General features: G+C 38.2%; 1 protein-coding gene across 1 annotated transcript; it reads right to left on the reverse strand.

Annotated features, from left to right (window-relative positions):
* Positions 1-15360: 15360 nt before the first annotated feature.
* Positions 15361-17971, reverse strand: LOC111374660 (putative F-box protein At3g23950). Its single transcript, XM_022997372.1, has 2 exons — positions 16698-17971; positions 15361-15648 (listed from the first exon to the last, which is right to left on the reverse strand). Exon 1 carries the CDS (start codon positions 17923-17925, stop codon positions 16717-16719), a length of 1209 nt encoding a protein of 402 aa, XP_022853140.1. The 5' UTR covers positions 17926-17971; the 3' UTR covers positions 15361-15648; positions 16698-16716.
* Between the last annotated feature and the right edge of the window lie 119 nt (positions 17972-18090).

Here is an 18090-nt window from a genome sequence, read left to right on the forward strand (position 1 = left end):
AAGATCTCTAGCCAAGAGATGAAAGGAAAACCCATAACATAAACAATCCCTTTGCCGAAAATAGCCTCTAGAAGTTGATTAGATGCTTGTCGGGAAGAAAATGCATTGTCACAATATTTGGAACCATGCCCTGCATAGTGATACCTTTCAAATGCATGTCTCAGGAAGACGCTAGAATATACAAACTTGCCAGCTTCTAAACCGTTCTGCGTTCTCTGCTAGCTTTTGAATTATATACGCTAGAATCAATGTTGCAAATATGCAACCATAGCAAGGCAAGAGAAAAAATATGGTAGTTCTAAAATTCCATTAGGTTACATAAGATACTTACATAAAGTCTAAAAATAATTCATCAGAAAAGCATAGTGGAATCATAAGTGATGAGGAAGAACCAATGATAACATTCGAAGGAAAAAGAAAAGGTGATATTTTCGAATACGAAGAGACACAAAATAAATGCCTGTGAGCAAACATATAATACATGCATAGAACAGAGAAAATCAAAAAGATAGTTCCTAGAATCACACATGAATTAGTAAAGCGTTATCTAGCCCAAACATTAAATGTTAATAAACAATTAGGATAAAACCATCAAAAAAATTTACAATCTCAAAACACCATATGATTAAAGTCCTATATCTAATAAATAAAATCAGACTTAGGGGACCCTTTGTTGAACTTTGAAATATGAAATGTTACGAATACGAACCTTTTGTTGGGAATAGGGAGTTGATATGACATAATATGAAGTATACAATCACACGAACCAAGAACAAGATTAAAGGTAAAGAGAAGAATTGGCAGAGGAACTAATGTTTTATTGACAACCAAAAAAAGGAGAGAATACAATGAACTCAGCACCAATACTTCACATAAACTGAATGAAGAGCATACATATTTATATGGGATGTCCCAAACCTTAGAAATAGCCTAATTAGATGGAAACTAGGTCAAAAACACTTTTAAAAATCGAAAAAATCAAACAGCGCTGTCGCTCAAACGATAGCTCGACAACAAGCAGGCGAATCCATCACCGCTTCAAATCTGCCCCTTTCGCTCGAGCAACACACTGATGATGAGCAGTGAGATTTCGACGCCGTCATTCCATCTTTTTCTCTTCTTGAACCTTACTTTGACATGTCCAACCCAATACGTGAAGCCCAAACCAAATTTGGATCACCAAACCTAACAATCTCCACCTTGACCCAAATTTTAATGCAACGAATGAAACTTCAAAATTTCTCTACATGGAAAAATAAGCCTGATTGCATCGAAATGACTAAACTCTTCATATAGCAACCAAATCTCTCCACCTCACGGAAAATATCATCCTCTTTCACAGTGTCCACAAATGACACCCGAACTTGAGCTTGGTTCCCAAAATTCCACCAAGGATTCAAAATTGATCAAACAGAGTCAAAGCACACCCTATAGCAGAATCCATACCAAATGCTTGAACTGAAGGCCCCTAGCTAGAACTGACACCTTCAAATACCCCAAAAACATGATCAACAACATCTGCAACTATATACCTATCCTCAATGAATCCTTCCCTAGCAATTGAACATGATGGAACCGTAGGAACTAGTGGCAAAGCGAAATTACCTATATCCCCTAAACTCTACCAAGTAGTGTTCTTCAAAATCGACTCAGAGCCAATTCCTAAAGGTACTGTACCAAACTGTATGTCCACCATGATACTGAACTTGCTCAGATGTTTCTTAACTGATTCTACATGCCCTTGCAAGATGTAAAACTGAGACTTTTTTCGCTCCTCCAATACAATCCGGACACCCCTTCGGACCTTTAAGACTCCACCTGCTCCAAGGAACTCATAACCCTTCGAATCAAAAGTTCAATGAAATGAGATTCTTCTTCAAATCTAGAACGTGTCGAATGTGATCAAATGTTCTACATGTTCCATCTACCAACTTCAATCTGACTCTCCCAATAGCAACTACCCGATAAGATTCTTTGTTTTTCACGACAACGACACATTGCATCACCGTCTCATATGCTTCAAACAAATCTTGATTCGAACACATATGAAATGCACAAGTTGTATCTTAAATCCACTCCTCGTCAGGTTTGAATTTTTCACCAGAAATCGCCAAGAGATCTCCATCGCCATTGCCTCATCCAAAATATCAAATTGCTTCCCACAATTTGCAGCTAAATTACCTTTACCTTGCAACTTCTCACAATCTATCTTGATGCGTCCTTTTTGCAAAAAAAAAAAAAAAAAAAAGCTGTAAATCGACCTTGACTTACCCCTTTGCCGAACATCATGAAGCAAAAGACCTCCATCTCTAGACTCATATCCAATTAGATGTTTCATCTTCTCCTTTGAGAACAAGGCATCATACACATCTTTAATGATGAGTGTGTCACGACTATAAAAAATGTGTCCTTAAATAACGAAAATGAAGCAGCGAGTGAACACAATAGGATCAAAACCAAGTCCTCTACCTCATATTTTACATCTAAAGTTTCCAATCAGCGACGATCTCTTTGAACACAGCTAAATGATCTTCCAAGGATCCCCTTCTGCCATACAATGAGAATATAGTATCTGCTTCAGATGCAATTTGCTGGCAAACTTTTGGTTATGCGCTCCAACTTCAATCATAATGCAGCTGTTATCTTCTCCTTCAATATGTCTTAAAAAATATTGTTAGATAGATGAAAATGTATCTGCAAAAGTGCCTTCCAATCGTTCCGTTACTTCTCCTCTGTTGTCCAAGTTGTGGGCATCTTGTCAAATCCTAACAGCATATCATCCAAATCCATTTGCGTCAAAATAGCCTTCATCTTTACTTGCCACAATGAAAATCTTGTATTGCGATCCAAAAGTGACATTTCATACTTCATGGTTGCTATCGGTAATAGAAACCTTAGACAGAATTCTCAACCTGACTCTGATACCATTTGTTATGAATTCAGACCTTCTGTTGGGAACGAGAGATTGATATGACACAATATGAAGTATACAATTGTACAGACCAAGAACAAGCGAGCGAGAGCTAGTTGCTCGAGCGACAAGCGAGCGAAATAGTCGCTACTTCAAATCTACCCCTTTTGCTTGCTCAAGCCACACGTTGGCGATGAGCGGGGGAGATTCCAGTGTCGTCATTCCATTTTATTCTCTTCTTGAACCCTACTTTGGCATGTCCAAGCCCAAACCAAATTTGGGTCACCAAACCTAACACGAGCCATGAATCTTTCCAAAATTTGGCAAAGCAACATGTGAAGAAAACGAGAATACAAGGGTTTGCCCCATGTCGGCGAACCACCCCCATCTAGGCCAACTACAGGTTGTCATTAATAACATGTGTCCAATGAATATAACGTGACATTGTTAAAAAAAATTAGTTATAAATTAATCAATAAGCAGTCATCATCTGTCATATTATCCAAATTATTGAAATATTCTAAAGTTTAGAGGAAAATCTATAAGTACTCAAAGAGAAGGGCATGCAGTCCAAATCTTTCTAATTGCTCCAGAAATGAGTTTTGAAACTAACGAGCTTAGTATTTGTTAATTCGTTTTTACCATCAACATATTGCTTGTTTTAATACATTTTCTTTAATATTTATATTTATAATCTTAACATTTACATGACATTAATTTTAGAAAATCAAAATAGAACTTTCATAAATGAAATAATATAACGAAGTTGATACTACATTTAAAAATTAATTTTCTCTTAACAAAATTAGTTAAGAGTTAATTATTAAGCAATTGCCATCTGTCATTATTACCCAATGATCTATATATCCCCAAAACTTGGAGGGAAATCTATAATTACCTCCCATTTTAGAAAAGAAGGAAATGTATTACAAACCTTTCCCTCTCAAATAGCTACTTCCCTTCTGATTACTCCAAAATTGAGCATTGAAACTAGTGAGTAGAGTATTTGTTAATTCGATTTTTACCATCAACACTAGTGGGTTAAACGTGCATTGGATATTAATTGGTTAATGTTAAAAATAGGTAATGTAAATTTTAGAGAAATTTACTTCTAAACATAGAAGATATTCATAAGTTGGTTAAAATCGACATTTTTTTTGTGTGTATATTTGTATATTTTATATTTTCGATATGAAAATTTGGTATTCATTGTATTTAAATTCTCATTGCAACTGTATTCTTCATATCATCGTACTTAGATACAAACCAAAATTTTTCTATTTGACAAGGGTAAAAGCAAGAGCGATTGATTGTCAGTTGAAAAAAAAAATAGAACAAAAGTATGAGAAAGAACGATAATAAAATATGCTCAACCAATAAAGGAATTATTTTGGCATTTCTTTTGTACATTCACATCGATGGCTTACAAGATTTCTCAATTGAATCAGCCCAAATTTCTATTGAGGGAGGGAAGCTTTGTCAATCTATCAGACATACAGCATCATGCATTACTGAAAAAGGATTTTTTTTTCGGGCGGTAGGGGTGCTAAGAAGCAACAAACGTAATGAAGAAAATCATCATTAAACATATTATGGAACCAAAGTACCAAAAATCTTCTGTATAGATCTCATAATAGAATCATGAAGCAGGAATACCCAATCAAGATGAAACAAGCACACTTAAAATAGAAATAGCACGTGAAAGCAAAATTTTCAAAAGTACCTGTGGGGGATATATTTTGAAAATCGGCAATTTGCACCGTCTCCTAAGAATGATGAAGGCAACTGAAATCCATGAACCACAATGGCCAAAAGATAACGGTTTGTCAATCATTTGCTGGAAACTTTGATCTCCATATGGAAATTCCATAAACATGATTGATAGGTCATAGATAATTCAACATTACCTGCAGGGTCTCAAAAGCAATGCTTGAAGGCTCAATAAACAACAAGAAAAACATTGATGAACTTATTGTTCCATATGTTTTCATGCATACACTTATCCTACAATAACATGTAAAAAATAATGTTCAGAAACTTCTAATGAAAATAGCATTTAGCAATGAAGGGTTCCATAAATATTAGAAAATGTTGATTAATATTGTTTGAGGGGAAAATCTTGATATTGGGATAAAACAATTTTATAACTCAATAACTTCATCCCATTGTTCAAAATGGTAAAATAACTTGCAGGGTGTCTTACATATGAAACATCTATGCTTGAGATTACTGATTGATGTACTATACCATTGCATTGACTATCAATTTGCATATTTTCCTGGTTCTCTTTCATGCATGGTTGTATAAAAAGGGTTCCACAGAACCATCTCATCATAAAAGCAACCTTCAGTCTGCAAATATAGACACATCCTCTCGAGTAGAATTCATCTAGAGCAAATGGTCACTGTTGGGTTTGACATACCAGTGAGTGGAAGGAAGAATTATCATAAATGAGATAGAAGAATCATGTCTAAATTATAGTAAGAATATAGCCTGAATGCAAGTGCAATACTCGCAAGGAAACAGGGTGGCATGTGTCATAAACTTGGATCGTTGTCAGCGATATGAGCTTTACGAAAAGGCTTCCAAATATTAATATGGAACAAGCATATTGGAGAGATCCATAGCGAGGTGACCAAACAAGTCTTGAAAGGATCCTCCAGAAAATGAGATGGCATTGGTTCTCTCATGAATATCATAACATGGTCAGTGCAATGCCTCGGGGAAGTGCAATTGACATTTATTTTCCAGTAACTAAAAGAAGCCTATATATATATATAAATCAAAAGGCGTCAAGTGGGTGCAACACACATGCCAGGGCTCATACATATTTTGTTTTGCAATTGTTATGAAAAAATTATAAATCCCAAGCCTAGCTCGAGGAGCAGTCAATGTCACATTTCAAACACATTTGATGTTCTCTATTTACGAGAAAAGATTCAAGTGTCTTGTGGACAATGGCAAGTACATACCAGGGTGTGGGCACCAGAGAGTGCAACCATATCATTGTCGTTCAGACCCATTTGTTTGATAAATAAATCCCTTGGTCCGATCCTACAATAGTAATTTAAGATTGGCACAAGACTTGCCATTTTTAAGGCTGAGAACGCTTGAACTTTCAGTAATTTGACTTCCCTTTGTAGCATCGAGCAAACGACCTTCGATAGGAGCTCCTCCTTATCCTGATATTAGAGAAGCACAATCATGAACATGTGCTAATCTAATAAAGATGCTTTTATTATATAAAACATATACTCATTTTTTTTATCAACGAGTTATTGATGGAATTTCGAGTGGGTTTGGTGCTATAAGTTCTTTGTAGGAGAAGGTATCAAATATGTAGGGGTTGGATGCATATAATAAATCTTTTAGCCCTATATTAATGCCAGAGTTCAACTAAAGAGTCTTTCTAGGCATATCCATGTGTACAAGAGAAATGGTACTAAATTCTTAGACAAGGTTTGAAACTAATTACACAATTTCTAGAATGAAATGTTCTCTGCATTTTGAAATGATAGTAGATTTGATAGCATCAATGGCAGACTTCACTAGACAGAACTTTTTAATTCAATTAAAAATGTAGAAATCCTTCGCCAAATGATAGTTTGAATTAAAAGTCAAAATTTACCAAAATTTCAATCAAAAAACTTCAACTGAAATTTGTCATTTGTGTAATCACATGAGAGCCATCGAACCCTAAATAATAATCTACCCAACTTCGTTCCTAAAAGTAAGGATAACAATCCTCGAATTTCTTTATGGATTAGCTCCAGATGATATAGAGCATGTTTGGCAAAAAAGTTGCTCTCTTATAAGCTAGGGTCCCACACAAATTGTGTGGACCAAAATCCATAAGTTGAATTTATGGAATTTGGCAACACAATTTGTAGGACTCAAACTTAAAAAAGAGCAATTTTTTTGCCAAACACGCTGGTAGTTGGACTACATGACAGCTCAAAAAAAGTACAGAAAGATATGTTGATCTTAGGAAAAACAACTTCACTAACCTGCCTTCCTGGATGGAAAGTATATCTGGTCCTCCAGCAACTTCAACAGTAACAACTCCCAACTACTACATATAAGTAAGGACCATGAAACATTCAAATTATCTAATAAATAATTCAATAACATGATCAAATTCCACAATACAAATTTCATGCATTAATAAATAGAAAGGCAAAAATACCTGATGGAAGTCAGCATAAGAAACAGAAGGGAATTGCTCCCTGATGAGTTCCAAGAGTTTAATAGCAATGTCAACACCATTATTAGCTTCATGTCCCTATTCAGCCTTGAACCTTGTGGTCCCAAAAGGACCTCCAGTCTTGCTTTGCACATCAAAGGTACCAGCAGAATGCCATCTACAGTCACAACACACCACATTCCAATATAATCGAACACGACTTCTATCATATCATCAAAATCACTCATAAACAATGCGTTGAATATACTACCAGACAACGAAATAGAACAGCATTACATCATTTCAAAATGATTTGGGTTCATTGATATATTTGTAAAAAGTAGGAATCTACAAAGAGGCACATCCCATTTATCTAAGATTTGGAAATCTTTTGGATTTGAATTAGGGAGTACATACAAGTATCTTGTTTATGGTTCATTTTAAGGGTCTGCCAACAAAATCAGGCCAATGAAATTTAAATGTCTCTTTCTAAACGCTAAGTGCAGAGTGGTTGTAAGAGGACAAAAATCTAAACTCTCCTCGAAGGGCACATGGGAGGGATCATATAATCTCCACGACAGTTCATCTTCTGGAATAACTTTGATATCATCAGACCAAAACCAACAAATGTTGAAGCTCTATTTTACACCAATATTTATTTAGTTATTCAAAACTATTGGAAAATATGGGTCATGGGTAACCCATGTGGGGTAACCCGACTTGCAAGATATCAAAACAGTTGGGGGAGTGGTTCGAACTTGGAATTTAAATATATAATTCCCCATAACCTCCCTTAACTTCCCAAATAACCTCTAATCATGGTCTAGGACAAGAGAGGAAAAGGATGGCAAGAAAATATAGTGAAATTTGTATGTAAAAATGCAACAAAACTGGAAAGGCGCTACAATATAAGGCATTTATAATGTGGATAATAATACTTTTCCACTGTCATCGGGGAATTCGGGACATAAGAAGCAAAGTGATTCAATCACACAAATATTGGAATTCATCATTTCAAGTAAGGATTCTTGAACCAAATTTATTCAAGCATGCTATGATTTCTTTTATTATGTTCAAAATAATTCAGCAAGTACAAGGAGATCTTCATGGTATTACAATGCATATGCAATAATATCATTCAAAACGTAACAAATAATTAAGAAATATTACACTAATAAGGAATCAATATTAGAAAAAAGTCTATATTCACGAAATCCTAAAAGTGAATTCCAATTTTAAATGAAAAATTGAAATTTTAGATAGGATGGTTGGGGGAACATACGAAATATATAGCATAATAGGAGCGCAATTATTCTCGGCAATTAGACCTCTGAGGAACAATGCAATTTCAAAATGTCTTCATATCATAAAGTTTCCATCCTAGCCGAGCAACATCATATATCTAGCATACATTTCACATGTCCTCTTCGTCACTGGTGATACTTTAGCATCTGCTTCAAACCTTGACTTTGTGTTATTGTTGCGGACTTGTTCAATACGTGTGCAGACTAAATCCCGAAAGGATAGGCGGTGATTTTAAGCAAGAAGTTCAGGTTCACATCCTTTCAGCTCTATCTCTCTGGTGCATATCTCACCGCAAGAGTGCTCTCTTCCATGACCTCCTTAATATCCAAACCTAAAACCCAAACCCATGACCAGCGACCCACCGCCGATCCATCTCCGACCATTCCTCTCACCAACGACTGCAATACCGCGTCGGACGAAAACCCTAACCCATACGGCCCCACACCACACATAAAGCCACACCAATCTGGGATGCAAACCCAGATCACACCAAATCCAGCCACCATTTAGGCAAAGGCGCCTGACCGAAGCGCAGTGCAGGTGATTCTGAGGCCGGAGGTATGTTGGGGAGGAGCACGCGCCGTCGGAACGACACGTCCGACGATGCATGGCAGTCACGCGCCGACGCCGAAGAACCAGAATGTCAGGCAGAATGTCCCCAGTCCAGTAACGATGCCTGTTTTGTCGTCTAATATGCGGTTCACACACAATCAGGGAGGAAGTTTGTGGATGAATTTGATGTGGCCTTCAATCATCATTTTCAAGTTGAGGCGAAGGAGTTTGCAATTTCTGTTACCAATCTTGGTGCTGTTAGACTGACCGAATGGGGTTCGAAGATATTGAATGCAATTAGCATGGGAAGGTTCGGTGCACTTTGGATGGTGAATATGGTGGACAAGTTGAGGGTGACTAGAAAGCATGAGGATTTCATTTCTAGGTTCAATGAGTCATCAAAAACCTTCTTGGCACAGTGTTGTGCGAACCGTCGTGGTAGGTACTTGATGATAGCGCAGTATGGGGATAGGCATCGGAAAGGAGTTGTGATGGTGCCGGAAGTCGTGAATGGAGAAGGATGGGCATCAATCTCGCGGGTGTTTCAAACTATTGTTGATTTTTTTGTTGCTAGGGATAAGGTCAAACGTCGATCGGTGAATGAACGTAATTGACAAAGATTGACTTATGTAGGCGTAACAGCAAACTTACATACCTCGAAGCATGCTGACCAGCGGATGCAACAGCAAAAGGAGATGACTGTCAATGTCAGTGTAAACGAATGTCAGGATTGTTGTTTGAATAGGGCTCAAATTATGGCCCGTGTCCAGGAATTGAAAGGAGCATTGGAGGAATTGATTAGGCTAGTGGGAAGTGGGTATGAAATGGGTCCAAAGAATTTGTTATGTTGCCACAAGTGTAGGGTAGGTATGGATGAGTATCCAGCTATTGGAAAACAAGCATCGGGATTGAATAAGAAGGAATCAGCACATAATCAAGTAAAGCAGGGAAGACTCGAAATCACTTGCGAGTCTATTGATCGGATTGAAACGGACAAGGGACAATCCAAATATGATAAAGGTGATGTCTTAGAGGGGATGGATATGGTTGAGGTCAACACGAGGACCGATGTAGACCGAGAGGTGGTACCTTTGTCTAAAGAATGGGAGCCGAGTATGGCGAACTTGGAGATAGTAACGATGAGTGCAATGGACACAGTCCCACACGATGATGGGCTTTTACTAGGTGACAAAGGGACGAGGCATGTATTGTCAAGGGTGATAGAGCACGACGTGACACCTTTGACAATAAGGGTTGCGAATATATATAATAGAAAGAACTCTAAGTCAATGAAGGTAAGTGGCTTGGGGACGGAAAAAGCACTGGTGTTGTGGGTAGATGGAGCCAAGAAAGGAGAAATAGAAAGTGATGTTATACAGGTGGAGAAAACAGGGAAATTGTTTGGATTCGAAGCTGGACACCCCCTTCGAACTGGGTTCTACAGAAAATTCAGGATTTCAGTAAGTTAATGGGCGTGTCTTGTGATGGATATGAAAACAGATTACTACAATTGTTTGAGGATTTGGAGGCCAATAAGGGACAGGAGATGAGTAAACAAGAAGGTAAATTAAGAAAAAAGGGCGATCGTGAACTTAAGAGGCTCGAATGGTCAGTTAATTATGATGGCAAGGGTGGTGAGTCCAAGAATGGAGTACTGGGGAGGGATGCTGGACTGTTGAAATGATACCACAAATCATTAGCTAAAATGTAAGGGAACTTAATGAAGTTGGGAAAAGGATGGGTGTTCGACATCTGCTAAGGGGCTGGGAAGCGGATCTTGTATGCTTACAAGAAATCAAGATGGAGGTCATCTCGAGGGCGATGGTTAGTAGCTTGTGGGGGGGGGGACAGCATGCAGGGTATCAGCATATTAGTCATGTGGGACACCAGAGTGCTTGAGATGGAGGAGGTGAGTGTAGGATTGTTCTCAATTTCGATGTCGTTCAGAAACATTGGGGATGGATTTCAGTGGATGTTCATAGGTGTTTATGGGCCTAATACTGATGACAGTAGACGGGGCTTGTGGGATGAATTGGCTGGAATGATGGCTTGGTGGAATCTACCAGCATGTATAGGAGGTGACTTTAATGTGGTTCGATTTCCTATTGAAAGGTCAAACGGTGGGAGACTCACGGGGGCTATTGAGGATTTTTCAGACTTTATAAGGGAGAATATGTTGGTGGATTTGCCTATGATTGGAGAAGATTTTACCTGGTCATCCAATCGGGATCAACCTGTTCTTTCTCGTATTGACAGATTCTTGATATGCGGAGAGTGGGAGGCTAAGTATTCAGATGTCATTCAGAGAAGATTGGGGAAGGTGTACTCTGATTCTTTCCCCATTATGTTAACTGGGAACAGGACGGGTGGAGGACGAAGGCCTTTTAGGTTCGAGAAAATGTGGTTGAAAGTTGAAGGTTTTAGGGAGCAAGTACAGACTTGGTGGACATCTTACGATGCCAGGGTGTCTCCTAGTTTTGTGTTGGATCAGAAGTTGAAGTCTTTGAAAAGAGATTTAAAGAAATGGAATGAGGAGGTTGTGGGCAATGTGAACTGTTGTAAAATTCATTATCTTTTAGAGATTGATGAGTTGGATAGGCGGGAGGAGAGTCGAAGGTTGGCTGGAGAGGAGAAGGAGAAACGTAGAGCATTAAGGAAAGAATTAGAGAGGTTGGTGGAGATGGAGGAGATTGCTTGGCGTCAGAAATCTAAGATCAATTGGTTGAAAGAAGGAGATAAATGTACTAAGTTTTTTCACAGGATCGCTAATTCTAATAGGCCCAAAAACTCTATCACAGTGTTGGAAGTGGATGGGATAACTTATGAAGAACCACTCGAAATTGGAAGCCAATTGGTGAATTTCTATCAGAATCTATATCAGGAGCAGTTTGAGTGGAGGCCAGAGTTAGAAGGATTGGATTTTTCTACTATCACGGAGGATGATGCCGAGTGGTTAGAGCGACCTTTTGAGGAGGATGAAATCAAAGAGGTAGTGTTTAGCATGAACGAGGATAAGGCCCTTGGACCGGACGGTTTCTCTTTCTCATTTTACAAAGCTTGTTGGGAGGTGGTGCGATCGAAAATTTTGGATGTGTTTACATATTTTTTTTGAACATGGCAGGTTCCAAAAAAGTTCTAATGCTACATTTGTTGTGCTGATCCCTAAGAAATCGAGAGCGACCGACATTAAGGACTTTTGCCCTATTAGCCTAATCTGTGGGTTGTATAAGATTATTGCGAAAGTCCTGGCGAACAAATTAAAGGAGGTGCTCGGGAAAGTAGTGTCCAAGTTTCAGAATGCTTTCGTAAAAGGTCGCCAGATTTTGGACTCCGTGCTTATAGCGAATGAATGCATTGATTCAAGATTGCGTTTGGGAATTCCCGGGATGCTATGTAAGCTCGATATTCAGAAGGCATATGATCATGTGAACTGGGTGTTCCTTTTGTATATGCTTAGGAGGTACGGCTTCGGGGATAAGTGGTGTAAATGGATTTAGTTCTGTATTTCTACTGTATCGTTCTTAATTATGGTCAATGGAACGTTGGAGGGTTATTTTCGGAGTAGTAGAGGATTGCGGCAAGGAGATCCACTATCCCCATTGCTTTTTGTTATTGTGATGGAGGCCTTAGTAGGATGTTTGAAAGAGTTGTGGGAGAGGGTTTGGTAAGGGGCTTTAGGGTTGGCCAATTGCAGGTGTCTCATTTACTATTTGCAGATGACACGTTAATCTTATGTGATGCGAATGATGAACAATTCAGGAACCTGCGTCGTTTGCTCCTATGTTTTGAAGCGGTGTCTGGATTAAAAATCAATTTGGGCAAATCTGAGGTTATTCCAGTTGGGGAGGGTCACTAACATGGAGGAGTTGGCTGGCATATTGGGATGTAGGATTGCCCAATTGCCTATGTTATATTTAGGCCTCCCAGTAGGGGCACGGTTTAAAAGTACACATATCTGGAATGGTATTATTGAAAGAATGGAGAGGAGGTTAGCAGGGTGGAAGCGTATGTATCTTTCTAAGGGAGGCCGACTTACTCTTATTAAATCCACTCTCTCAAATCTCCCCACTTACTTTTTGTCATTGTTTCCTATTCCGGTTGCAGTGGCAAATAGATTAGAGAGATTTCAAAGAGAATTCTTGTGGCAGAGTTAGGGGAGGAGAGGAAAATGCATTTGGTTAATTGGGGTACTATTTGTTTGCCTATGAGGATGGGGGGGCTTGGAGTGAGGAGCCTTGTTTTGTTTAATAAGGCTTTATTGGGCAAGTGGTTGTGGTGATTTGGAGTGGAGAGGGAGAGGGAGAGCTTTTGGAGAAAAATCATTGGGGCAAAGTATGGTGTGATAGAGGGGGGTTGGTGTACAGTTGAGGGTCCTGGCTCCTATGGGGTGAGTTTGCGGAGGTATATTCGACGGGGATGGAGTGATTTTAGGGACAAACTAAATTTTGTGGTGGGAAATGACACTGATATTAGATTTTGGGATGATAGTTGGTGTGGCGATCAACCGTTAAAGGAGGAATTTCCCTCATTGTACCGCATTGCGTTAGAGCCTGCTGCTATGGTGGGTGATGTACTTGACATCCATAATGGGGACTATGGTTGGAATATTACTTTTGGGAGGGGTTTACAGGATTGGGAATTGGAAGATTATTCGTTGTTTTTGACCACTCTGCATGGGATACAAATTCGGGTAAGAGAGGGTGATTGTAACAAGTGGAGGTTGGCTCGAGATGATATTTTTTCAGTCCGCTCATACTTTCAATCCCTTTTGGGATTTGTGGAGAGTTCATTACCTTGGAAAATGGTGTGGCAAAGTAAATTGCCTCCACGGGTAGCATTTCTATTGTGGACAGTTATGAGGGGGCAGGTGTCAACTGTGGATAATCTTCGACGAAAAGGATTTTATGTAACCGAGTGGTGCTATATGTGCAAGAAGGATGGAGAAATGATTGATCATTTATTCATTCATTGTGATGGTATACGTCGGCTTTGGAACAGTATTCTAGCTTCTCAATCAATGGATTGGGTGCTACCTAGGCGTATAGAAGACGTGGTGCGGGCATGGAGGAGAAAACTTCGCGATAAGGATAGCAAACTTCTCTGGAATCTTTTCCCGAGATGCATTGTATGGTGCATATGGAGAGAACGGAAGGATCGATGTTTCGAAGACCAAACAAAGACAACAGAGCAGATAAGAGAATTATTTTACTTGACTTTGTATACTTGGTTTAATGCAGTGGCTAAAAATCCTGTTGTAAAGTTGCCTAATTTCTTGTTGTTCCTTTCATGCTTAAAGTGATTGTATACCTCCCGTGTACTCTCTTTTAAGGAATAAAATTCTCTGATTACCTATCAAAAAAATAAAAATAAAAAGGACCTCTCAGCTTCTTGCATTTCCCAATAGCCTTCTAGTACTCCTCACTCACAATTGTATACGACTTCACCATTTTTCAGCGTCGTTGCAATCGATTTTCACAAATTTACACATTTCAAATAACCATCTTGTAAAAATAAATAAATAAATAAACATGAGCATTCATACAAAAACTTTGGGTCCATCTGTTTAGATATTCACATAAAAATAAGGGAAAAATTTCGTAAATCCACCCATATACAGGAAATCGGCTAAATGAAAACGAGCCCTTTGGTGGAGTTGGGACGGTGAGGTTTCGGCTTCTTAATGCCATTCACTCCATTTTGAAACACATAAGGATGTCTATCTGAGAATGAAAAAAAATGATGCATTATAAACAAAGCCCACAAGGGTATTGAATTCTTGTGAACGAAAGTGTACATAAACAGTATTAACATTGGGCAATTTGTATCATTGATCAATCTACTTCTAAACCAAGAATCAAGAAATAATCACGTAGCAGCTGCGCTGCGCTGGCTTGATGTTGCTGTGAAGGTCAAGCATCTTATTCTACTATCAGGGACTCCCTCTTTATCAAGGTTGAGCTGGAATCGTCATATATGTGAATGGCTCTTTACCTACTAATGAACAGAGTTCTAATGTGATATAATCTCAGCATATTTTCCCCTGATTTTCTGCATTGATGTTTAAATATGATTTCATGCTAATCCCAGCTGTGTCTTTCCTAGGAGATAATAGGCCTTATGACATTTTCAAATTTGCTTCTTACCGGTCAACTAAAAGCTCATGATCCAAAAATACGAAAATTTAAATATATCGAACTTCATCGGACAATAAATAAGTAACACTAATATTTAGTATTACTCTTTACAATCACATATGCATCCTTTTGCATACGAACTTGAGCCAAGTTTTCTATTTCATCGTAGATTTTATTGAAATTAAGAGTGTATCCAATTTATCCATCCATCAAAAACTGCATAATTGAAAGGTTGAAGACATGAACTGCAATTTCACCTAAAAGAAAAGGGATCGTGAGTCACAATAGTTGATTAAAAAAAGAAGGCAGGTAATAATAGAGTTCTGTTAAGAGTAACCGAAATGATAGTTGAAACGTTTGGATAAATTTATAAGGTGCACATAAACCCGTATGCACAGCAGGCAATTCCAAGTCCTCACTAGAAAACAACAAGAAATCAACGCTAAAAATAAGTTTCGCAACAGATGAATAAAACCCCTCAGATTCACGGTAGGCAAGAACGAATGTGTCAGGTTGCATTTCACCATCAAAAACCCCATGGTTTATGTCCCCAACAGGTTAATCTGCAGAGGAAAAAATTACTTGTATTAATACCACCAACTATTAACTCAAAAAAGTATGGGAACAATGTCTATGGTCAGTAGTCAGCAATCAAAATCTGTAAATAGAAAACATAAGGAACATAGTACTGTTGTCAATTGTCCAAACTAGCGTAGAGAATAGCACTATGGACAGTGTAAAGGCACATAGGGACTACGAGAAATCAGACACGGCAAACAATGAAAATGGCCAAATATACAACATCTTCCGAACAAATAAATAAATAAAATGGAGGAAGAAAGTCATTCACAAAAGTTAACCTTCACCACACGTAACTGGGACATTATACTTATCCCCATATTAATTTTATCTAAAACCAGTTATTTTCAAGGATCGACAAGCAAAACAAGAATATTTTCTCAGTCAACTTATCCAAAAGTCGAATGTACAATCTCGTCACTCCCAAACTCTATGTCCACTCCCATCCCTTTGAATTTTATATCATTCATTAGTAGCCAAAAAACCCAAAAAGCAGTTAAAACCACATACTGATAATTGATAAATCACTTCAGTTTTTTTCTGTTAACAAAACCATCATAATACTGAGACAAACAAATCAAATTCAGTTCCCAATAATAGCTTGTTCCAACCTTTGAGGTCAACTTACAGTGCAATAAAATATAAACCAATTTGATATCAAGAGGTTCTTACTTGAATCAAGCATTCAGTCAGTTCTCACATAGATCACATCATTCATGTTCACATTCGTCTATAAGCAAATTATTTGCTTATTCCATTTTTTGGTTAGGGATAACAGTCCACATCATTCATCATTTGCAATTGTCTAAACACAATATCATGTTATCGTTTCTTGGAAGGAAACAATGATCTCTTTCAGTACCTAAATCTCAAAAACGAAACACATGGTAAAGGCAAGAGCTGAAATATTTATTTCTTCTGGCTAACCTAGCAACCTCAATCTCCCGAGACCAACAAGCACCAATAGAAAGTTATTATTACAGAAAAATAAGCAATATAAATAAGTCAATGAAAGGCAGGTAGGACAACTTACAGCATGAATTTGTTGATCTCTAATGGCTCTTGATGACTCTATTCAGAACAACTCCACAGCGCGAGCAAGGGAGTACATTGTACTCTTTGGAAATGGCAATATCATAACGAGGCAATAGATCAAAGAAATAAAAATCCTTGGTATTGTGATTATAACATAGTATGGCACAAAAAGTGCGAAGAAAAATTTGATCCTCGCTTGGATGAAAAGCATAAAAGTTGAACTTCCTGAAGTCACGATAAAAATCAAAAATATTATCCAGTGGTCGGTGCCAAATGGGACCATGAAAGTTGGTGCTGTGCTTGAGCACCCAACAACAACTGTCATCAAACGTCCAGATTAGTATCCTATAATTATCTTTGATGAAGTAAAGCAAAGCCCCTTTGGATGTCCCAATAGATCCACATTGATCGAATTCATCCTTTTGAGGCAGTTCAAAAGCCTGAGCTTTCAATTTCACATTTATTTTTGTATGTTCTTTCAGTCCGAGGTTGATACACACCAAGTACTTGGCCATTGATAACCTGTATAAAACCCCATTCAAGTAAACAGAACCTTGAACCCATCGGCCAAGGTCAAGAACGGGCTCAAAAGCGATAGTATGGCAAGCCCAACCGCCAGTCTCAGATGAATAAACATCCAGATTTAATAATTGAGTGACTCTGGGAAACCTAATAATTTTATAGTGAAGCGTAACGGCAGGATCAAAAGCTAGCGAGGAGTACTTGAAATCACCGTGTAAGGGGTTAACAGGAATTCTGATACATTCAGACGTGGTGGGGTTGCTAACGAAATACTGAGTCGGATTGGAAGATCTAAACGCTAGAAGAAAAAGCCCGTTGCAACAGTCTAGAATGTGCTCTGCCGGGTGTTCAGCTTTACATCTTTCAAGCAATGCCGTCAAATTCCGCCAAAACTTAATAGAAGCGACTCCAGAACTAGGAGGTAGATTAAGAAAATTTTCACCGCCCCGGAGGTAGAGTAAGCCGTAAAAAACGGCGGATGGAGAAGGGGAGGAGAATCTAGGAGCACATGCATTTGAAATCAGAAAGTACAAAGATTTGCAAACGCACTTGAGCCTGATAAGAGGTTTATCCGGGATTCGAGACAAGATCTCAACTTCTAAATCATCCGGTAGATTTGACCAATTGAAAACACACGAACCTAAACCTCCATCTTCTTTTTTTCCTTCTACATTAGGATTACAATTGCAGCAAGATAAGGACATGACTCAGAATAAAATACAGAAGCTTTTCGAATTGTGAAGGAGGCTGCGGCCGGTTTCATTAATAGGAAATTGGGTAGAATAGCCTATTTACAATGTTTGTTTGGAAAAATAGCCTTTGATCAAAATATTAAAATTAAAATAAATATTTTAATATTAAAAATACAA

This window comes from Olea europaea, unplaced genomic scaffold (genome assembly GCF_002742605.1).
Source record: "Olea europaea var. sylvestris unplaced genomic scaffold, O_europaea_v1 scaffold1273, whole genome shotgun sequence".
Taxonomy (NCBI): Eukaryota; Viridiplantae; Streptophyta; class Magnoliopsida; order Lamiales; family Oleaceae; genus Olea; species Olea europaea.

What these genes read in the sequence shown, in the direction of transcription:
- LOC111374660 (XM_022997372.1), bottom strand. Translation starts at nt 17,925, where the DNA reads ATGTCCTTATCTTGCTGCAATTGTAATCCTAATGTAGAAGGAAAAAAA.